The 24,047-nt window shown below is 36.9% G+C and overlaps 1 protein-coding gene across 1 annotated transcript in view; it reads right to left on the bottom strand.

Annotated features, from left to right (window-relative positions):
• Positions 1 to 16,163, bottom strand: part of CDK13 (cyclin dependent kinase 13) — a 76,561-nt gene extending 60,398 nt beyond the window's left edge. Inside the window, exons 1-3 of the mRNA XM_058180802.1 lie at positions 14,427 to 16,163; positions 1,441 to 2,049; positions 912 to 1,082 (exon numbers count right to left, since the gene is read on the bottom strand). Coding sequence (XP_058036785.1) covers positions 912 to 1,082; positions 1,441 to 2,049; positions 14,427 to 15,667 — 2,021 coding nt within the window. The 5' untranslated portion in view covers positions 15,668 to 16,163. The remainder of the gene's footprint in view (positions 1 to 911; positions 1,083 to 1,440; positions 2,050 to 14,426) is intronic.
• Between the last annotated feature and the right edge of the window lie 7,884 nt (positions 16,164 to 24,047).

The following is a 24,047-nucleotide window of genomic DNA, read 5'->3' on the forward strand; positions in this document are numbered from 1 at the left end:
AGCACAGACATCACCCTGCCAACAAAAGTGTGTAGAGTCAAGGCCATGGTTTCCCAGTTGCAATGTACGGCTGTGAAAGTTGGACCATAAGAAAGGCTGAGCAACGAAGAATTGAGGCCTTTGAACTATGGTGCTGGAGAAGACTCCTGCAAGTCCCTTGGACTGCAAGGCAATCAAACTGGTCAGTCCTAGAGGAGATCAATCCTGATTGCTCTTTAGATGGCCAGATCCTGAAAATAAAACTCAAATAATTTGGCCACCTAATGAGAAGGAAGGACTCACTGGAGAAGAGCCTAATGCTGGGAAAAATTGAGGGCAAAAGAAGAAAGGGACAACAAAGAATGAGATGATGGGATGGAGTCACTGAAGAAGTAGGTATGAGCTTAAATGGACTCTAGAGAATGGTAGAGGATAGGAAAGGCTGGAGGAAAATTGTCCATGGGGTCGTGATGGGTCAGACACGACTTTCCAACTAACAACAACAAAAACAAACATTTTCTTTTTAATTCTGTTCTTAAATTGTTCTCAAATTAGTCTATTTCACAACCTGCGATTAACATATAAGACAGAGAATAACAATGAAATAATCTTATTTTACGACAGCACTCAAAACATTACATTATGATTTATGGATTGGTATATTTCTGCCTAAATACTATAATTCTGAATGCAAGACAAAAATGAGGACACTACAGAGAATTTATCTACTGAAGAACATACAAGTCCATTAATAATTTAAAATCTAACTCTTCTACTTCTTCATGCACAACATACTAAAAGCAATCTTACAATAGAATTCCGCAGTAAATCAGTTATCAGTTCCCTTAATACACGACTGAAACAAGAATTTAAAATGATTTTTGTATTTTATATTTATTATGATCTACATATAAAAAAATAAATGCACTTACTTTGGTCTCTTTCTATGATGTGATTGCACTAGAATCTTTTTCTCTTCAGGGCTTTGAGATATATCATCTCCTCCAGGAAACTCAGGTGGCAATGGCAAGTCTGCAAGCAAATGGCGTAACTTCTTCTCCACTTCTTTTTTCACTGCTTTTACTGAAATGTTACCTTGCAAACTATAGCAAAATAAAAAGATTTTTTATGTAAATGACAAATTTAAAATTAAAACAACGCATCAGGTCTAATACATTGTTCCATTATCATACTTTTGTAAACATAAGGGGAAAAGTTAAAATCTAGACATTTGGTAAAATACAATAAACAATGAACATCAATAATAATCCATGTACTTTATATACATTACTAAGTAGCCATCAAAATGGACTAGTGAAGGCTTTGGCTACAAACAATTTTTAAAGCGTATATAAAATTAGAAGTTAATAGTAAAATAACAAAAAGTATTTACACTTCATTAAACCTGTCTAGCATTTGCAGGTTGACACTGCATCTTTAAAATTATATTTCACAACTCACCAATCTGTATCTTTATCTTCAGGCAGCATAGGAGGAAAAGGCAGGGGTGGTAGAGTGGAAGTGATTGGTGCAACATTACAATCTTTCTCTTTAGATGCTGCAGTTAGGATATGAGGCTTATTTTTCTCTTTTACTGCAACAGGTTGTATTGTTGATTTCACAAGGGTTGATTTATTTTCTTTTGCTGCTAAAACGTTTTGTTTAGCCACTTTCTCTATAATCACATTGTTTTCCACTTTAGTTTCCTGAACAAAAACTTTTGTTTTTGTCTTATCATTTTTCAAGGTTGAACTATTTGAAGGGGAGGATATATTTTCTATTTTTATCTTTTTTACTTCCTTTACATTATTCACTTGTTGTACAGCAATTCCTGTATCAGTTCCCTTAGTAGGTGTAGAGGTGTTTGAAACTTTTGCATTGACTTTAGCTGCCTCTGCTGCCCTGGCTTTTTTGTTCTTGTTCAGCTCAGCTCCCAGGCTGCTTTTTAGAGTCAGAGTACTGGGAGAAATACTGGACTGCCGACTTCTGGATCTTGACAATCTGTGTCTACTACGAGATCTTGAATGTCTTGATGAGTAAGGACTTCTGCTTCTGGATTTTGCTGATTTTCTGCTTATAAAAATAAAGTTTTAGTGAGTAAATATTGTTATATTTGTAAATCACAATGAACACTTTTATAGCCACCCCTTTAACAAGTTTACTGGTTAGGTGGCTTTTTTAAATCAAAAAACTTTAATAACAGCAAAAGGTCACTATGTCACCTAACAAATTTTAAATGTGTGTTTATATTTAAGAATACTTCCAGCAAATTTTAAGTGTGTAAATCTGAATTATTAATTCAGAATATCACACAAAACTAAGATTTCATCCAAAAAATTGAAAGAAGCTTTGAAATGATTTGTTATTGAAAAATTTAATTTTAAATTTAGAAAGCAAACAAATAAATTTGAAAACTTAACCCTAATCATTAAAATATAAAAAGCCTTCTACAATAACACTGTAAATTTTTTGATGTATCTATACAAATATTCTGTAACAGATTTTTAAAATATTCAGTCCTCAATTTAAATTGCAAAAATATAATATGCTTACTTTAAAATAACCAGGTTTAAAATTAAATCTACATTTTGATATCCAATTAGAACGCTAGGCAGAAGAACAGAGTTTGGGTGAGGGAGTTTGAAAAGTTAAACAGAACAAAGTTTGATTTAGATGGCATAAATTAGAAGGAGTGATTTTTTACTTTTAAACAACAGAGATTAGGTTTGATCTCTGTATAGAAAGCAACTCTTTTAGAACTGGAGGAAATACAAATGAAAGTGACAACTGCAAAAATGACCAAGGAAATCTGACATGATACAAGACATAAAAAGTATTTCAAGTTAAATCGATAGGTATTGACTTTTTAAAAATCTTGGCATGAATTATGAATGTTCAGTGTAGAAAATCTTTTCAAATCACTTTTAAAAGGAAAAATGGATTATAATGAAAAATGTCAGAATGCCAAAATTCTTAATACTAGACCAAAAAAATAAAATATGAACTTTTGATAATTATTCCAACATCTTTTCTATGGCTTTCAAAAACGTTCAAAGAAGTAACCATTTTTTCTGGTTCTGCTGAGGTTTGGGAGAAGCTAAATTTAAAATTGAAGAGATATAAACAATGACAATTCAACTACTATATAAAAATGCATAGTAACTGAACCAGTTTATTTCCTTGTCAACATTCAGCATCAGGGTTACCGCTGGATTGTTAAGGAGGGCTCACAATGTATGGACATCATTAAAAAATATATTTGCTAATGATATATCAAGTGTATCATATTCTTAAAAGACACTAAGTTCAACTGAAAATCTTTTGAGTACTAATCCAACTATTAACCGCATTGGTTTTGATTGAGAAGAACTTTTTATTTCTTTGGAATAACTGATTCAAAACTGAAAAGCAATTTAGGAATTAAAAAAGCAGAAAAGCTGTTTTATTGTCTGCAGGCAATAAAAAAAGATACAGATAAAGTATTCACTAATTACAACCACCTGCCCCTCCACATACATTGGACAAACCAACAGAAGAATAAGTGCACGCATTGAAGAACACAAGAACTCAGTCAAAAAAGAGGAACCAACTTCTTCCCTGGTCCAACACTTTAAAGTCACAGGACATGATATTGACTTAAAAAAGACCAGAACTATCGCCAAAACTGAACATTTTAACAACAGAATAATCAGAGAAGCCATTGAGATAGAAAAACGCCCACACAGCATGAACAAACGAGATGATACCTCCCGCCTACCAGCCATTTGGAAACCTGCCCTTATTGACAAATGAGTCCCTAACACGAGGAATGACACCAGACCCACACTCACGAGGTCCACACAGGATGTCACCACTGCACATCCATCCAGAAAGCAGACCCAAACCCACACTGATCATGAAGCACGACCAAGGACCAGAAGCCAGACCGCAGCTGCAACATTAGCCATTTCAAACCCCTCCAATCCATACATGCAGCAGACTGACACCCACTATGAAGATGTAGCACGACCACAAAGCCAAACAACAGCTATGCAGCTCACCAGCTCAAGTCCCTCTGCAACACAGACTAAATTGAGCACAACCAAGCCCCCACCCAAACAGGACACCCCCCCACCCAATCAGTTCAAACCCCCACTAGCAGTTAAAAGGAAGAAACAGCTGCGATCACACATTGCTCCCAGAAGCACGAAGCTGAAGCCTGAAGATGACGAATGAGACTTCGTCGAAACGTCGCCAAGACACTTCCAATTTTACACGGGAGAAAACCCGAACTTTCTATACTCAATTCAGATTTTAAACATCAAAAGTGTTATATGTCAGCTATCAGTTATGGGAAAGATTGCAATAATCAAGATGAATATATTACCGAGACTATTGTTTTTATTCCAGACAATCCCAATAAAAATTGAAAAGACTTATTTTCAGCACCTTAACAAGATAATGACGTTCATATGGCAGGAGAAGAAAGCAAGAATTAGTATAAAAATGCTACAAGATGCGAGCCTACATGGAGGATTTGGACTGCCAAATTGGGAATTATATTACCAGACAGCAGTGTTGACTTGGATGAGAGAATGGATCGAATTAAGAAACCTAAGACTATTAACTATGGAAGGACACGATTTACAATTGGGATGCCATGCATTTTTATGGTATGGTAGAAGTAAGATGCATACGTACTTTCATAGACATTATATAAGATATGCATTATTAGTGTGGGAGAAGGTCAGAGATAAATATTATTTGAAAATACCAATATAGTTATCAACAATGGAAGCATTAATATACCCAAATATTATTAATTTTAGAAATATTTTTAGATACAAAGATTTATTAACAGATAAGGGGGAATTGAAAGGGAAACAAGAATATATGTAAGATTAGAAGTTAATATTAAAATAACAAAAAGTATTTACACTTCATTAAACCTGTCTAGCATTTGCAGGTTGACACTGCATCTTTAAAATTATATTTCACAACTCTGGAAGAACAAGGGATTGAGATGGACTGGTATATGCATATGCAAATACAAACAAGATATGAAAAAGATGCAAAACTATATGGCTTTTATTTAGAAATGACAGATCTGGATAAGATACTCACATGAACAGAGGTTAAAATAATTTTAAAAATCTATAATTTCCTACTTGGTATTGAATTAGGAGACGAGCAAGTAAAGGAAATAATGATAGCCTGGGCAAAAATTTTGGATATTCAACTGAGCTAAACAGATGGCAACAGCTATGGGAAAGGAATTATAAATTAACAATGTTCACTGAATATAAAGATAATCAATATAAAATGCTTTATAGATAGCATATGCTTCCGGGAAAATTGGCAAAAATGTTTAAAGGTAAATCAGCTAAATGTTGGAAATCCCATCAGACCCCAGGATACTATTATCATATGTGGTGGACATGCTCAGAAGCTAGAAACTATTGGAGTAAAATTAAGACATGGTTAGAAGAAATGATTCAAAAACATATTGATTTAAAACCTGAGCTGTTCCTATTGAGTATCCTTCCAGAGAAAATTAGTAAAGAAAATATATATTTGATTATACATGTAATAACTGCAGTGAGGAAAGTATATGCGCAAAGATGGAAAGCAGAGAAAATCCCTTCAGAAGGGGAAGTATTTAAAAAAAATTCTAGATTGTGCAGAAATGAAGAGATTAACTTTGATAATTAAAGAGAAGATACAGAATATTTTAAGATACAGGGACAATTTTATCATTGGTTAGAAAAGAGATATAAATAAACAAATTAATAGTTAAATAAGAGAATGGTATAATAAGAGTATTGTATTGTGGGAGTGATGTTGTAATAGATTAAGAAAAAATGAAGATGGGAGGAGTAACAAGAAGAAGAAGTCACTGAAGAAACACTGAGATGACACACGGAATGACTGATGTATTATATGTTTGTTTGTGTATAAAATAAAATAAAAAATTACCCCAAAAGTGTTATAGGTCAAAAGTAGAAATTCTAAAATCCTTCTGACTAGAAATTTAAATCAAATCCACTTTATTTAAGAAATGCTTTTTTATTAACAAAAATAATCCTATTTGAATTGTTTTCAGAATCATTAACAAATTCAAGTGAATTAGAGACAATCATAATACTTCATCAAAAAACATGCACTTTGTATTCAGATTTATTACTGGACCGCCACGTAACATCTGCAGAATACCCTTCATCAAATTCAGAAACTGAGACTCTTTTGAACATTTAGTCATAATTATTATTCTTGTCGAGTCAGCTTGGAGTAGTGATTAAGGTTTCTGAAGAAGGCACCTTTATGTCCCACCTTAAACACAAAGCCGACTTTAGGCTAGTCAGTTTCTCTCAGTCCTAGGATGAAAGAAAATAACTTCTAAAAACCCTTGCCAAAAAAACAGCCGGGATTAGTAGTAGTCTCTAGGAATCAAGTACAATTGAACAGAATTGTATTTGATTCCTAGAGATACAGGGAAAAAACCTCTTATCATGTAATAAAATTAGGGTTTAATTTATTTATTTATTATTTACATTTCTATACCGCCCTTCTCCGAAGACTCAGGGCGGTTTACAGCCAAGTTAAAAAGACATATACAAAAATTAAAACACAATATTTGAAATTTAAAAATCTGAAACCATAAGGCCGAATATTAAAATAACAAGTAATAAAACCACTCAATTAAAAATTACTCTTAGTCCAACCCTGCTCGTTGAAACAAAAAAGTCTTGAGCTCGCGCTTAAAGGCCCGGAGGTCGGGAAGAAGGCGTAGCCCCAGAGGCAGTTCATTCCATAAGGTAGGTGCCCCCACAGAGAAGGCTCTTCCCCTGGGGGCCGCCAGCCGACATTGTTTAGCTGACGGCACCCCGAGGAGACCCTCCCTGTGGGAGCGCACAGGTCGATGGGAGGCTATTGGCGGCAGTAGGCGGTCCCGTAAGTAACCTGGTCCTATGCCATGGAGCTCTTTAAAGGTGATCCTAATATGACTTAAAAATCAAAACTTTACTACTTTGATCATCTAATAGTTTCCCTGGTTCCTGGTTTATCTAAATGTAATTCAAAGTGCTGGTAACATAAAACTACCAACAGTATAAAGCAAAAACACATGAAGAAACACCTCCAAATGAAAATATATACTAACCTCATTTTCTAAGGCCCGTCTCTGTGAAGCTGGATCTCAACAAGATAAACTACCAACAAATGAAAATCACTTTTCAGCTAAAAATTGCATTTAAAATATTTAACTGCTGCTACTTCTTTTTATTTTATTCAAATAAGCCACTTCCTTTATTTTCTTAGGTTGCTTTATTTCATTTTATATTATTGACATTATAGTCCTAGTGGATAGTTACTTAAATATGAGCCAGTGGTGCTGCAGCTATTCTGACCCAGCCTTAGAAGTAATGATAATCCGCTTACTCACAAGTAAAAATAAACCCCTTTTCAAACAGGGTAGGAAGAATCTTTTATGGATAAACAAAAATCAAAGGTAATTAGTCCCAACAGACCTAGTCAAGAAATCCGAATTGCTTGCTGTATCCTAAAAGTGAATAGATGATTGTGACAACCAGCCACTCCCATTTATTTTCACTCCTATTTATTTCCCATCCAGGGAGGGATGTCTGCCTTTCCTTGAGAGTGGGCTTATTGTTTTCTTTTGCTCTTCTCTCTTTTCCCACATACGGAGCATTTGGGATGAGCCTCATCTTTTCCTCCCCCTTACTCAGCTCAGGCCCCAAAGATAACTGCCTCTCCATCTCGGGGAGGATGGAAGGCCCTGTCTCTGTCTTTGATGCTGTTTCCTTATCAGGGCCTTTCAAAGGCTCCAAAGCTGGCCCAGGCTCTCCTTCCACCTCTTCCTTGTCTGACTTTGCAGCTATCTCCGCTGGCAGGATGATAGCCACAACAGCAGCTACCAAAAAAGCCAAAGTAACACTAGGTTGCATGAACAAAAGAATAGAGTCAAAATCATGGGAAGTATTAGTATCACTTTATAAAGTCTTAGTAATACGCACTTAGAATACTGCATCATGTTTTGATCACCATGTTATAAAAAAGATGGGGAGACACTTGAAAGAGTGCAGAAAAAAGCAACAAAGATTATTAGTGGGCTAAAACATACGAAGAACAGTTGCAGAAATTGGATTTGTCTTGTCACAAAGAAGGGAGGGAGGTCAACCTATTTTTCAAAGCATCAGAAGACAAGGCAAGAAACAATTAATGGAAACTAATTAATGGAATTAATTAACAATTAATGGAAACAATTAATGGAAACTAATCAAGGAGAGAAGCAATCTAGAACTAAGGAGAAATTTCCTAACAGTGAGAATTGACCAGTGGAATGGCTTCCTTTCAGAAGTTGTGGGTGCCCTATCACTGGAGGCTTTTAAAAGGGACTAGACAGACACTTGTCTCGAATGGTATAGGGTCACCTGCTTGAGCAGGGGGTTGGACTAGTAAACTTCCAAGGACTCATCCAACTCTGATTCCATTAGGTCAGTCTTCTTTGGATGAGTTTCAGGTTTTAAGACTTGATGACACAGACACGCGTATGGGTCAATACAGTGAATTGCATTAAGTCTTATAAATCTTTACCCTTAAGGCATATTATCTAGCAGGATGCTCAAACAAGCATACATTGTCAAAAACTTTACAAAGACTAGTCACACCCTTATTTAAGCTTTAAACTTCTGCAGAAAAGCAAATCAAAAGCAAAAACAAAGCAAAAAGATGTACAAAATGATACAAGACAGGCTAGTGGCCTAATATTGTAACTGATCAAATCCAGGAAATCTTGGATAAAACAGATTTTTCAGATCAGTAGCCTCAATCTCAAATAAATATTTATACTATCATATTTATACTGCAGTCATGTGTGATGCCCATTGACCAATGACTATATACTTTTATTTTTGTTGTCCAGACTGAAATACTTTTCAGAGAAATAGGGAATGTTTAAAATGTTTATACCATAATATCGTGGTCTGTGTGTATGTACAGTATGTAGTATATTTTCACCCAGTTTCCCCTGACCTCACTTCTTATTCCAAAAGTACCTTTAGTAGTTCTTGTTTTGGCTCTTCATATTATTAGCACATGAAAGAACTAGCTGGCTTAGGAGAAGTGTGCAAGTTAGCATTGGAAGGGAAGTGTGAAGGTGGCATCAGGCCTTCTTTTCTCAATACTGCTTTCTTTGTAAAGTCCCTGGGCATTTACTGCTATTTTTCTATAGCACACCAACAAGAAAATGCAGTCAACATAGCAAAAGCAAAAGCAACAGCATTTAGACTTATATACAACTTCATAGTGCTTTACAGCCCTCTATAAGCAATTAGCATATTGCCCCCAACAATTTGGGTCCTCATTTTACCAACCTCAGAAGGATGGAACGCTGAGTCAACCTTAAGCTGGTCAGAATCAAACTACTGACAATCTGCAGAATTAGCCTGCAATACTGTATTCTAACCATTGTGCCACCATAGCTTGTTATATAGCCCGATACTGGGCAAATGTCATTTAGTTTTAAACCTATTTATTTATATATTTCTTAAACATGCTACATTACTAAGATCTATTTTATACCTATTTTATTTGCTCAGTGTTGAATGCTATGTGCTTATAATCTATAGGTGCTTCTGACTAAGAAAAGGTTGAACACCACAGCATTTACTTTTCCCATCCAATACTAGTATCTTCCCCACAACACCTGCAGAAGCTAGCACTGTGTGGAGAAATAAAACCAGTGTTGCACAAATTGATGTTACAAAACAGAAGCCATCTCTGCAGGAAAGAAAGCAGCAGGAAGAATGGCCACTACTGATTTTTTTTTAAAAAATTACACACTGGTACAAAACATGCAACAGTGGAGCCCAATAGATGAACTATCCTAGTTGCACAATAGGCAGTTGTGACCCCTATTGCACTTTCAAATGCTATTAGCACAATATTCTTTTTGAGTAGTTATCCTGCTAAGTGAGGGTAGAACCCTCACTTAGCAGTATTAAAGCCTTTAGTTTTATTTCTTTAAAGCCAGCCAGGTTTAAAGCCTTTAGTTTTATTTCTTAGTAGCCAGCTTCATCCATGCTGGGACATTCTTCTTGATCCCATTGGATTTAATTTATTCAGGATGGTACTGCACCCCTTATCAAAAGATTATAGTTTAGGGTTCTTTTGTATCCAGCTTGCATCCAGAGCACAAAAGACTTGTCATACAAGAGACACCTTTCACCAATTTATGCCCCCTGCTTAACAGCAATAATCTTGCAGTAGTAATCCATGACTTGCCAACTTCCCGCTTAAAATTATTGCAGCATTTTATGTGAGGGGCTTTGTTAATTCAGAAGGCTGAGTCAGGGAAAAAAATGCTATAACATACATACATGCTCTATTATCTGGAATTTGGCCAGTGAATGGTATTTAATTTCTGGTTTTAACATTTAAACCTTTATAATTTGGGCCATTAGCCCTTTTTTGTTATCTGAATTCCAGTCTAGCCATCATAAGATTTCCACCAGATGCCCTGTGTTGTAGAGGTATAGCAAGTTGCTACAGTGGATATAAACAGATCTACACACACAGCATGCTAAAATGTCGAACTTCCAAGATGTAAAAAAATTCAGATCAAAATATCTTTTCTACCTTTAATCGTATGAGCTGTACAATTCAATTGAAAAACAAACTGAAAAATGTACAGTAACATGGTTGCTAAGTGTGCACAACCTTAAACTAATATTTTGCTGAAACACCTCTTGATTTAATGATAACGATCAGTCTTTTGGGGTAGGAATTTATCAGCATGGCACATCTTGCCTTAGGAATTGTTGTCCACACTTTCTTGCAAAAACATTCCAAATCCATCAGATTGTGAGGGCATCTCCTGTGCATAGCCTTTTTCAGGTCATCACACAGATTTTCAATTGGATTCAGTCTGGGCTCTGACTAGGCCATTTTGATCTTCTAGGAAGCCATTCTTTTGTTGATTTGAAGGTATGCTTTGGGTCATTGTTGTGTTCAACGTTTTAACAGAAGCCTGAAGGTTTTGTGCCAAAATTTACTGATATTTGGAATTGTATATAATTCCCTCCACCTTGACTAAAGCCCCAATTCCAGCTGAAGAAAAGCAAACCCAAAGCATAATGCTGCCACCCCATGCTTCATTGTGGGTATAGTGTATTTTTGCCCCAAACATGCAATATGTTTTGTAATTATGAACCAAAAGTTCAACCTTGGTCCCATCAGATCAAGATCAACATTTTCCCACATGCTTTGGTCAGATTTGATGTGGCTAGGTTTCATCTTTTCACTTACTCCATAGATCAGATATATGTAGAATATGGGAGATTGTTGCCACAAGTAGTATGTAACCAGTATTTGCCAGTAAGTCCTACAGCTCCTCTAACAGTGCTGTAGGCCTCTTGGCAGCTTCTCGGACCAAGTTTTCTTCTTGTTTTTTCATCTGTTTTGGAGGGTCATCCACTTCTTGTGCCATATTTTTCCCCATTTTTGATCACTGTCACTTCACTGTGTTCCATGGTATATCTAATGCCTTGGCAATTTTTTTTAATCCTTCACCTGTATACCTTTCAACAATGAGATCCCTCTGATACTTTGCAAGTTCTTTGCAGACCATGGTGGTTGCTATAAAATGCCATTATAAATGTCAGAAAAATCCTACAACCACAACTGAACTTAATATGGGCTTGATCAGAGTCACTTTGATTGCAGGTATACTACTACTATAATCAGTTTGAATGTATTGGTTCCTTCTGAACATAGCCACCTACCTACTTATAAGAGGGCATGTACACTTATGCACAACTACATTATTGTAAGCTATTCATATGACTACTGGAAGTAGCTAAAATCCAATTTTTACAAGAAATGGTAATTGGGCACCCCAAAACTGAAGAGGCTAAAATAGTTTAAAATAAAGCTCCAAACATTAATTATGTCTTTCAACTCTCGGTGCTATAAAAAGCTAAACTGATAAAACAGGAATATCTTGTATTTTCCTCACTGTTAGAAAAACATGTTTAACATATCTGTTAAAACACAAACTAGTGTTCAATTCTTTAATAACAATCAATAGAGTATGCTGTATTATAAAGCTATTTATAAGTCCAGCAGCTTCTGGTGATTAATATACAATTTTGAATTCCCTGGAAGATTCTTATCTAAGTATTAAGAAAGCCTGACTTGTTGAATTTCCAGATCTCTGAAAAGATTTAAGTAGATGTAGCAAACACATGTTTCAGCCATATTAATAGTGACAGAATTCACCAGAAAGGAAACATAGCTAATCAAACTCAAACCATCAACGCAAAACAATACAATCCTAATTTTGTATCAGTATATGTCCATTCATACCAAAGTCCCTGTTGTCTTGAAGGCTACATTCTTCACTGAAAGCAATCAAGTTCCTATACAGCAAAATAAAACATAAATCCCAAAACATTCAAGAGCAATAGAAAATCACTTTAATTTCTCAGCAAAGAATTGCCAAATGTGATATTATATCATTCCCAAGACATTTTAAGGATAATCAGCTCAATAACAGGGAAAATAACATATTGGTCTGTTTTCATTACTATCTTAAATAAATACTTAAACAAGATTATGCAATTACAGATTAAGTATTTTGGATAGTTATTTTTGCTTAACTAGTTTTAGCCTATTTCAGCTTCCCACACATTCCTGTGAAAATAAGTTTTTTACAGGAATGTGAACTGATTTATAGATTTCAAAAGTAGAACAAAGACAGAATGTAAATTATATAGTACTGTCCATTATTTGCTAGGAATTGGATCTACACTACCAAATGTTTCCTAATAGTAAGCTCTTCAGAGTTGTGTTGAATTGCGAGATGGGCAGCAAATAAATTTGATAAATAAGAAATAAATAATAAATTTAATAAAGTAAAATCAACTTCATTTTTTAGAAATCAAACAATCATTGTAGCTAAGTACCATTCTCTGGCAAATTAAACAAATAACGGGATCATAAATATATCTGTAAATGAAGGTAAGATTTAAAGTTTTTCATTCCCTGACAGAATTATTAAAACCACGAGTGTTAAGAGAAATACTGATTCAAAATCATTGGTTTTATAAAATCTTTTAATCACTAACTTCTCTGACATAATTAGTAGAGAAGGAGCATATGGTTAAAGACAGAAGCAACAAAATCTGAACACTACCAACCATGAAGTTACTTTCTAACGACCTGTTTTATCAGTATGAATCAGATATCATGTCATAAATAGCACTGGAAAAGGTTGTGACTAGTTTGTAATACTTTCCTTCTATCCATAATGCAAAAAGATCTTCAACATATATGAAAATTTTCATCTAGTCAGTAGTTGAGCAGATGAAGTTATATGTATGAAATTCAATGGATCAGGTGCATGTACTTTAAAAAGTATATGATGTTTCAAAACTATCTCATTTACTCACACATACATAAACATTTCCTTTATATAATTTTCAAATACATTAGTTGTGAAAATAATTTATAGCAGAGGCCAATACTTTTAATAACATAAAAGAACTACTGAATTTAGCATAAAAGAAATCACCTCCACCCACCACCATGCAAAATGAAAACTATTTTGTAAGCTATTTTTGGAAAAACCTATAATATCATTGAGAGACAGAGATCGAATTCTCCTTGTAATCAATTATTTCTTATTTTATTTTGTAGTTCTTTTGAGAACTAAACTGCTGTATATCAGCTTATTTATACTCAATATTTCTGTTTATCTAGCAATAGTGTTGAATCATTAGCTCATTTGATGAAAGCTAATGCGCAGTTTCATAGTTAGGAAAGACATACTTTTTTCTAGAAATCCCATTGAGCCCAAAGAGGTTTACTTCTGACTATTTGTCTGTGTAAAACACACACACACAAACTGAAACATACAGCAGTTAAGAAACAATTGTCAAATCTATATTTTCAAGTAAAATCAACTGATTAACTGTAAATATTCCTCAAAAACAGATTTTGCTCTAGAGCTTGATTATACAGAACTCACAATTTAACCTGAAAAAAATTATACTCCAATATGCAAATGTATAGTATTAGCCAATAACTGGAAAGAGATTTAATTGCAAAAATATTTTTTACATCAAAACATCACTTTAATAACTGAATTTCCTCAAAAATTGTCTAATTCCAAGGACTGTCTATTTCTAGCTGCAATAGCTAATGCAAGAATAACATATTTTAAAAATGCCCATTCTAATACCATTGTAATTGATGATTTATATGCAAAAAACATTTGTTGCCCAAGTTTCAAAAATACCTTATTTTATGTTCAGTCCATCTCACCCCATTTCACCCTCTTATATTTGATTAATCAGCTGGAAGACACACACTTTATTAACGGATTATTCTGTTTTGAGAGAACAGCCTAAAGTAATGAGTTTTTAAAGAAACTTCAACCTTATGATTACCTGATGGCTGGACTATAAGGGCTGCGTGAGCGACGTCTGTAAGGATTCGGTGATACATCCCCACCACACTCGAAAGAACTGTGCCGGCTGTAGCTGGGTGACCGACGCCAGTAAGGGCTAAGGGAAGAACGGGGACTGGGAGACTTGCGGTTCCGTTGGCTTTGTGAAGCTCTGTGGCTAATTGGACTGTCATCTCGATAAGGGCTGAGTGACGATCGTTGCCGCCTGTAGGCCCTGGGTTCTGTCTTATCCTCCCGGTAAGCTTTAGGCGGTTCCTTGTAAGCTGAGGGAGGCTCTTTGCCTGCTTTCGTCCGGCTGCGGTGGCTTTTATTTTCCCGGTCTTTCCGACTGCTACTAGGCGACGCAGCTGAGCCCTTCCTGCGGCCGTCGCTGCCGCCGCCGCCGCCGCTCCGGGAGCCATCTCGGTCCTGGCCACCGCTGTGATTGTGGCGGCTGCGAGACTTAGAGGAAGAAGAGGAGGCCTCGGCTCCCCCCCTGGCAGCCGCGGCCACCCCCTCCTGCTGTAACGACGCCTTGTCCTTATCCACCCCCCGCCTGCGGTGTTCCCGGTGCCGCTCCCGAGAGCGACGCCCGCTGTTGCTGCGGTGTTCCCTGCGCGGTCGCCGGATGCTCCGATCCGCCTCACCGCGGCTTGAGCGTTGTTGGTTGCCCCCGCCGCCACCGGAGGACGCCGGACTCCCGCCGCCGCTCCCTACCCCGGCCGTCCCGCCTCCCACCGGTCCCTCCGACTGGGAGCTTACGTCGTCGTATTCTTCGGCCGCCGCCTCTACCAGCGGCCCCAAGCCCGCCCCAGTCCCGCGCCGCTCCGAGGCTGCGAGGGCGGCCCCTGAGCTACCTCCACCTGCACCCCCTGATCTGCCGCGCCGCCGCTTGCCCCAAATCCCCGAACGCCGCTTGCCTCGCGGGCGCTTCCGCTCCCCCCCTTCCCCACAGCAGGAGGAGGCGGCGCCGCCAGTGGCCGCCAGGAACAGTAGAGACTGCGGCGGCAGCGGCGGCTGCAGGAGCGAGGGCTGCAGCAGCGGGAACAGCAGCGAAGGTGCCGGCGGGCCCGCCACAGGTGACGGAGGCAACGGAGGCGGCGGCGGCTGCGCCGAAGCGTAGCCCTTCCGCCGCCGGTGATGCAAACGCTTTTTTTCTGCCGCTGGCGATTCGGAGCCGCCGGCCCAGGCCCGGACACCGCTCCCGCCTCCGGACGTCGCCGCCTCTGAGGTACTCGGCATCGGTATCTCTCTCCGGCAAACAAGAATCCGTCAAGGCGCCCAAGAGGTGGAGGAGAAAGAAGCAGTCGCCATTGAGGCCCCTTGCCAGGTTCGGCTCGGTAGGACTAGACTCTCCTGCCGGCCTTTGCCTACTCACATAGGACAGTTTCTTCGGCTGGGACCGTCAGCTGTCGCTTCCACGAGCTCCTAAAACCAGGGATGGCGGCTTCCTCTTCGCCTGACACAAACCGGTCCCATTTCCCAGCTGGGCCCCGAGTTAGGCCTCACTCTCGGTACTTATGCCTCAAGGCCGTCAAGGCCGTGTCCGAACGCTTCGTGTCCCACCGCTTCTTCTGCTGCCTCCGGCTTGTCGGTTCACTCACTCAATCCGGGAAAACGAGTAAAGGATGAGAAGGAGCGATTGCCAAATATTCTCAGTCGTCCTCTTATGTTCGCTTCTCTCTTACTCGCGCGCACACAGAAAGAGACAGAAAGAGACAGAAGGGAGACGGCCGGCGCAGCCAGTACAACTGCGCGTGCGCCACTGTGCTGAAGTAAGAAGCAATGAGCCTATCTCGAAGCTGGAGAGTTCGGTTTGTTCCTTTTCCAAACGCAATCAACAAAAGCTCGCGAGACTTTCTCCTCCCCTCCCCCCTTTCTCGCGAGTAGTAATCTCGCGAATCTTCCGGTTTTGCATTGATAGGTATTGAATATTTCGTGTCCGAGGAATAGTGGTGGTGTTACATAGGACTGAACAGCGGTTCACATAAAATGAAGCCATTCCTTGTTATATTATATATATTATATAATATATATTATGTAATATTATATATATTGTGTTGTTATAAGCATAAAACATAAAATCATCTGCTACAATGTCCTACCAACCAATTAATACTTCAATTTCAACCAAAACAATACAAGAGCACACAATAAAAAACAAACTCATGGTAAAACGATCCAAACTAGACTGCAGAAAATACGACTTCAGCAACAGTTGTCAACGCCTGGAATGCACTACCTGACTCTATGGTTTCTTCCCCAAATCCCCAAAATTTAAACCTTAGACTGTCTACTGTAGACCTCACCCCATTCCTAAGAGGTCTGTAAGGGGCGTGCATAAGCGCATCGGTGTGTCTACCGTCCCTGTCCTAATTTTTTCTTTTATTTGTATCCTTTACATATATTTATAATTATGTTTACACTTAATAATAATAAAATAATAATAATAATAATATTTTAATTTGTATACCGCCCTTCTCCCGAAGGACTCAGGGCGGTGAACAGGCCAATAAAATACAAACAGCAACAAACAACCAATTAAAACAACCCTTAAAAAACTGATTCAAGATGCCAGAAAATTTAAAATACCATTATACCCCATACTTGTATCTGTCATAAAATACATGCTTGACGAAAGTAAATAAAATAAAAATAAAATAAATAAAATAAAAAAGTTCAAGTCTGTAGAATTTGGGAGGAAGAGCCAATCTGGTTAAGACATCTGGTTACAAACCAGTTCACTGGGAGCTACTGGAATCAGTGGACGGTAGTCCCGCTTTAGCCATAAAAAAACCAGTCCTCTCTCAGTCCGGGACCTCAGACTTGGGGATAAGCCAGTCGGGTATTTCCTACCGCAACTTAAGGTTCAACTTTTGGTTGATTGGAAGGGAAAACGGAAACCCTGTAACTGATCTACTTACTTCTACTCTATTTACTTTATTTGAATAACATAAAAAATGGAATTTTTTTGATTAAATTCCATTTCAATCAAACAGTGTGTTGTCTGGATTTTTTAGGCAATCATAATCAAAATGTTTACAGTAACATCACAATAATATTAATACTATAATAACAATAATATTTAATTTGTTTATTTTATCAAATTTCTGTTTAACATTTATCCTTCTTATGACCCTGCATTTCGAACTTCTGTTTTTATTGTTTAATCATTGGTAAAATAAGTTCCATGTCAAAAAGTATTCAGTTTCTTCTTTGTCCTTAATAATAAGTGTTAGTCTATTCATTTCTGCATATTCTAATATTTTCTTAATTGCACTCTCATCTGTTGGGATCTCATCACACCTCCATTTTGAGCATATACAATTCTAGCTGCAGTTAATACGCGTAAAATCAAGTATATAGTCCCCTTGTCATATTTTTCCAGCAGAATGCCCAATAAAAATATTTCTGGTTTCATATTTATATGCTGTTTTATCATTTCTTCCAACAAAGTATATATTTTTGTCCAGTATTTTTTGGCTTTTGGACATGTCCACCACATTAGGGGTGAAATCCAGCAGGTTCTGACAAGTTCTGGAGAACCGGTAGCAGAAATTTTGAGTAGTTTGGAGAACTGCAAATAACATCTCTGGCTGACCCCAGAGTGGGGTGGGAATGGAGATTTTGCAATATCCTTCCTCTGCCATGCCCACCAAGCCACAACATGCCCACCAAGCCACGCCCACAGAATCGGTAATAAAAAAATGTCACCACTGCACCACATATGGTAATATGAACCTGGTATTTGAACCAGGTATTTGACTGCATTTCCAACATTTAGCATATCTATCTTTATACATTTTTGGCAGTCTTGTTGATGCAAAATGCCGTCTATAGAACATTTTATACAAATTTTCTTTATGTGCAGTTGACATAGTCAATTTAATAATTCTATCAATTTCTAACAATTCTAACAATTTCTGCCATTTGTCTAGTTCTATTGCATATCCAAAATTTTTCGCCCAAACAATCATTGTCTCCTTTACCTGCTCATTTTAATTATACCCCATACTTGTATCTGTCATAAAATACATGCTTGACGAAAGTAAATAAAATAAAAATAAAATAAATAAAATAAAAAAGTTCAAGTCTGTAGAATTTGGGAGGAAGAGCCAATCTGGTTAAGACATCTGGTTACAAACCAGTTCACTGGGAGCTACTGGAATCAGTGGACGGTAGTCCCGCTTTAGCCATAAAAAAACCAGTCCTCTCTCAGTCCGGGACCTCAGACTTGGGGATAAGCCAGTCGGGTATTTCCTACCGCAACTTAAGGTTCAACTTTTGGTTGATTGGAAGGGAAAACGGAAACCCTGTAACTGATCTACTTACTTCTACTCTATTTACTTTATTTGAATAACATATAAAAATTCCATTTCAATCAAACAGTGTGTTGTCTGGATTTTTTAGGCAATCATAATCAAAATGTTTACAGTAACATCACAATAACATTAATACTATAATAACAATAATATTTAATTTGTTTATTTTATCAAATTTCTGTTTAACATTTATCCTTCTTATGACCCTGCATTTTGAACTTCTGTTTTTATTGTCTATCCATTGGTAAAATAAGTCCCATGTCAAAAAGTATTCAGTTTCTTCTTTGTCCTTAATAGTAAGTGTTAGTCTATCCATTTCTGCACATTCTAATATTTTCTTAATTACACTCTTATTTGTTGGGATCTCATCACAGTTCCATTTTTGAGCATATACAATTCTCGCTACAGTTAATACATGTAAAATTAAGGATATAGTCCCTTTGTCATATCTTTCCAGCAGAATGCCTAATAAAAATATTTCTGCTTTTTTATCATTTTTTCCAACCAAGTATGTATTTTTGTCCAGTATTTTTTGGCTTTTGGACATGTTCACCACATTAGGGGTGAAATCCAGCAGGTTTCTGGAGAACCGGTAGCAGAAATTTTGAGTAGTTTGGAGAACTGCAAATAACATCTCTGGCTGACCCCAGAGTGGGGTGGGAATGGAGATTTTGCAATATCCTTCCTCTGCCATGCCCACCAAGCCACAACATGCCCACCAAGCCACGCCCACAGAATCGGTAATAAAAAAATGTCACCACTGCACCACATATGGTAATATGAACCTGGTATTTGAACCAGGTATTTGACTGCATTTCCAACATTTAGCATATCTATCTTTATACATTTTTGGCAGTCTTGTTGGTGCAAAATGCCGTCTATAGAACATTTTATACAAATTTTCTTTATGTGCAGTTGACATAGTCAATTTAATAATTCTATCAATTTCTAACAATTCTAACAATTTCTGCCATTTGTCTAGTTCTATTGCATATCCAAAATTTTTCGCCCAAACAATCATTGTCTCCTTTACCTGCTCATTTTAATTTTAAGCCATATTGATAACAGTGCATTTCTAACATAATGTCTTTGAAAGTAACTATGTATCTTATTCTTCCCATACCATAAAAAAGCATGCCAACCTAGTTGAAGGTTGTATCCTTCTAAAGTTAATAATCTTTTATGCCTCATATTGATCCATTCTTTCACCCATGTAAGTACCGAGACCTGGTAGTACAATCCCCAATCCAACAGCCCAAAGCCCCCTCTTTTTTTGGAGTCTTGCAACATTTTCAAACCTATTCTTGCTTTTTTTACCCAGCCAAATATATTTTAATATTATTTTGTTTAGTTCTTCAAAATATTCCCTCCTGATTTTATTGGAATTGTTCGGAATAAATATAATAGTCTTGGTAAAATATTCATTTTTGTTGTAGCTATTTTTCCTACTAATGACAGTTACAGATTTTTCCATTTCTCCAAATCTAGTTTAATTTGTCACATCAGTTTCATATAATTGTTCTCTTTAATTATTGCACATTTTACTATTAATTGTATTCCTAGGTGCTTCACTTTTTTAACTATCTATATATAAATTATTTCCATCAAAACACTTTTTTGTGTATCTGTGAGATTTTTAACTAAAGTCTGTCTTGTCTTTATTTATTTTCAGTCCTGCAACTTCCCCATATTCTTCTATCTTTCTGATTAACTACAGTCCAGTTTCTAATGGGTCTTTTAATATCAAGCCATCTGCAAACGCCTGTAGCTTATATTTTTCTTTTTTTATTTCCATTCCTTTTCCCCCCTTCATCTTGTCGAATTAACGTAACGTAACATAATAACAGAGTTGGAAGGGACCTTGGAGGTCTTCTAGTCCAACCCCCTGCCCAGGCAGGAAACCCTACACCATTTCAGACAAATGGCTATCCAACATTTTCTTAAAAAATTTCCAGTGTTGGAGCATTCACAACTTCTGCAGGCAAGTTGTTCCACTTATTGATTGTTCTAACTGTCAGGAAATTTCTCCTTAGTTCTAAGTTGCTTCTCTTCTTGATTAGTTTCCACCCATTGCTTCTTGTTCTGCTTTCAGGTGCTTTGGAGAATAGCTTGACTCCCTCTTCTTTGTGGCAACCCCTGAGATATTGGAACACTGCTATCATATCTCCCCTAGTCCTTCTTTTCATTAAACTAGACATACCCAGTTCCTGCAACCGTTCTTCATATGTTTTAGTCTCCAGTCCCCTAATCATCTTTGTTGCTCTTCTCTGCACTCTTTCTAGAGTCTCAACATCTTTTTTACATCGTGGTGACCAAAACTGAATGCAGTATTCCAAGTGTGGCCTTACCAAGGCATTATAAAGTGGTATTAACACTTCACATGATCTTGATTCTATCCCTCTGTTTATGCAGCCCAGAGCTGTGTTGGCTTTTTTGGCAGCTGCTGCACACTGCTGGCTCTAGCCAGAATTTTTCTGGCTAACACTTCCAGAATCAGTATAAATAGCAGAGGGGATAGTGGACATCCCTGTCTGGTGCCTTTTTTAATATCAAAGTTCTCTATCATTTTCCCCATTTACCATCATCTTATCTGATTGTTTGTGGTATACTGCTTTACTCATATTAATAAATCTCTCCCCAAAGTCCATATATTTTAATTGTAATTGCCAATTAACATCAAATGCTTTTTGTGCATCTAGGAAAATCAAAGCCATTTGTTTTCCAGGGTGTGTTTCATAATACTCCAAAGTATTTAAAATCATTCTCATATTAATTTTAATCTGACTCTTTGGCAAGAATCCATTCTGATCTAAATGTATAAATTCATTCAACCCCCTTTTTAATCTCTCTGCTATTATCGAAGCATATATTTTATAATCTGCATTCAATAGAGATATTGGCCTGTAGTTCTTTATTTGTGTTAAGTCTGAGTTGTCTTTTGGTAAAGAGTAACATTTGCTTCCATCCATGAATTTGGTATTTTTGCTTCTAGCAAAACTTCATTGTAAACTTTCAACATCACTGGGCCTAATATATCTTGTAACTGTTTATAAAATTCTTGTATCTCTTACTCTTCTTGGTATTTGTTTCCAGACTGCTATTTCTCTCCTTTTGTATTTCAATGGTGTATCTCTTGCTCTTTGAAGTATTTCAGCTCTTATTGTACCTCTCCAGGAAATTTGTTCCTTCTCAAATAGCTTGTGTATATTCTAAATATTTCATCAATCCCAGAGAGGACTTCCGGTTTACTCTTTTCCAACACATCTGCCAACAATTCTACCATTTTTTCAAGAAGATCTTCCCCCTTTATCTCCTCAATATTCTGAAATCTCAGGAAGTATTCTGCTCTATCCATCTCCAGCATAATTATGGATTACTCAAGATCATTATCTACCTTAGTCAGTCTGTAATCCATATCTTCTACTTTCTTATCTGTTTGCTCTGTCTTCTCTTCCATTTTCTGAATCCATTGCTCATTTTTAGTGATTATTTGCTGGATGTTATCTATTTTATCCTCCATCTTTTGTTCCATCTTTTGCATCCTATCTGCCAAATTATCATGATTCTTATCCATGGATTCTTGTAGTAGTTGGAACATAGTTTTCATTTCTGACTGAAAAGTATTTAATCTTTTGTTCTGCAATATGGTGTCTATAGACCATTGACCAATGGGCTTGATGCTGCTTCTGCTGCTGATGGTGCAGAGGATGTATTTTTTCTTCCTGTTTTGCTTAAATTTTTATTGCTTGTTATTTTGATAATTTTAAGTAGTAAAATATTTTAAGTAATAATTGTTTAACAGAGACAACCAATCAATAATCAAACAAGCAATAATAAATCAAACAATACAATATTCTACAGTACCCAATTTAAAGAGTATACCTGAAGCAGTCCAACAATTTCCTTTCTTAATCTCCCAGTTCTTATTTTCAGACCTCAAATCACTTCACTTTTTTGGCTGTTGTATTTCACAAAGCCAAGATATCCGTAGTTCATCTTCAAAAAGGTTGTTTTGTTTTTGATAAATTGTAATCCACAAAGATCCATCAAATCCCAAAATTGTATCAAACAGGTTATAAATCACCAAAAAGGAGAGCTAAAAGATAAACGTCTTCACTTGCTTTATTAAACAGCTTCTCTTATTTTCCAGTTTCAGAGGCTCAGTTTATAAAATCCATATCCAGTCAGAGAGCTACAGTGTTTAAAACTTACACTGTTTCCACTCTCTTTCTCTGCAGTCTCTCTGTAAACAGTTCCCAGGTGCAGGCAGTTTATCTGAGTCTTGTAACAATGTTCTTTCAATAAATTGCCCAAGGTTAATTGTTAATCTCTTTTCTTCACTTTCTCTATAACAGTTTTTTCCAGCTAGCAGGTCTCACTGTTGCTCTGTTTTTCTCCTACTCCTCTCCTTTAACTTCCTTTAACATAAGCCAAATCTTTTTCCTTTATGGATTTCAAAACCTGTGTTTTATATTTCAAATAGTTCAATGAAATCCAATTAATATTATCCTTAGAATAACCAGTCTGAATTTCCTCTTTTAATACTTATTTCTCTCAAACAGTTCAAATAATTCAAATTTCTTATCCGAATCTATTTCAGCTTTGTGCTTATTCACCACTGTTCTCAAGGGGTGGAAGACAGACAAATCCACCCCCCTCCTTTTTACAGTTCCACTGTCACTCAAGCCAATTTTTAAAGGGGTGAATTCCTCAACAGAAGTTGGAAAATTCTCACCCAGTTGCCACACTGTTCCTCCTCAATTTTCACTCATTCTTCTCCAGTCGTGCTGTCGCAGCCTTGGTCAGTCATGCAATGGCCATATCTTTCTTCCTGCCAGATTGAGAGTTTTCCTCCAGCTCAAACAAGGAGTTTGCAATCTCCTTGTGATCTACGGAGTGTCCTTTCTTCTTCACCATCCCTCCAGAATGGGTTCAGTCCCTGGGAACTTTCTGGCAGAAGGAATTCGGTGAACTTCCATAAAGCCCTATGGAAAGTACACCATATTGCCGCAATGTCAGTCTCCTTGCTAACTAACATTTGTTGAAAAAGAATCTATCTTAAAAACAAGAGAAAATCTGGAATAAGAAAATTTTATGTATCAATGGTTCACCTATGCTCAACTGTATGAAAGACAGTTATTTTACACATGAAAGAACTGATTTTGAAATGGATCTATGTACCAATGCTGAACATCTTATTGCTAAGATATATAAAACCCCTTACCGAAGATGAATGTACATGAATATGTTAAGAATGTATGGTTAAAAGAGCAAATAAATGGATATAATAATTATGCTTG

The sequence above is a fragment of the Ahaetulla prasina genome, chromosome 4 (genome assembly GCF_028640845.1).
Source record: "Ahaetulla prasina isolate Xishuangbanna chromosome 4, ASM2864084v1, whole genome shotgun sequence".
Classification (NCBI taxonomy): domain Eukaryota; kingdom Metazoa; phylum Chordata; class Lepidosauria; order Squamata; family Colubridae; genus Ahaetulla; species Ahaetulla prasina.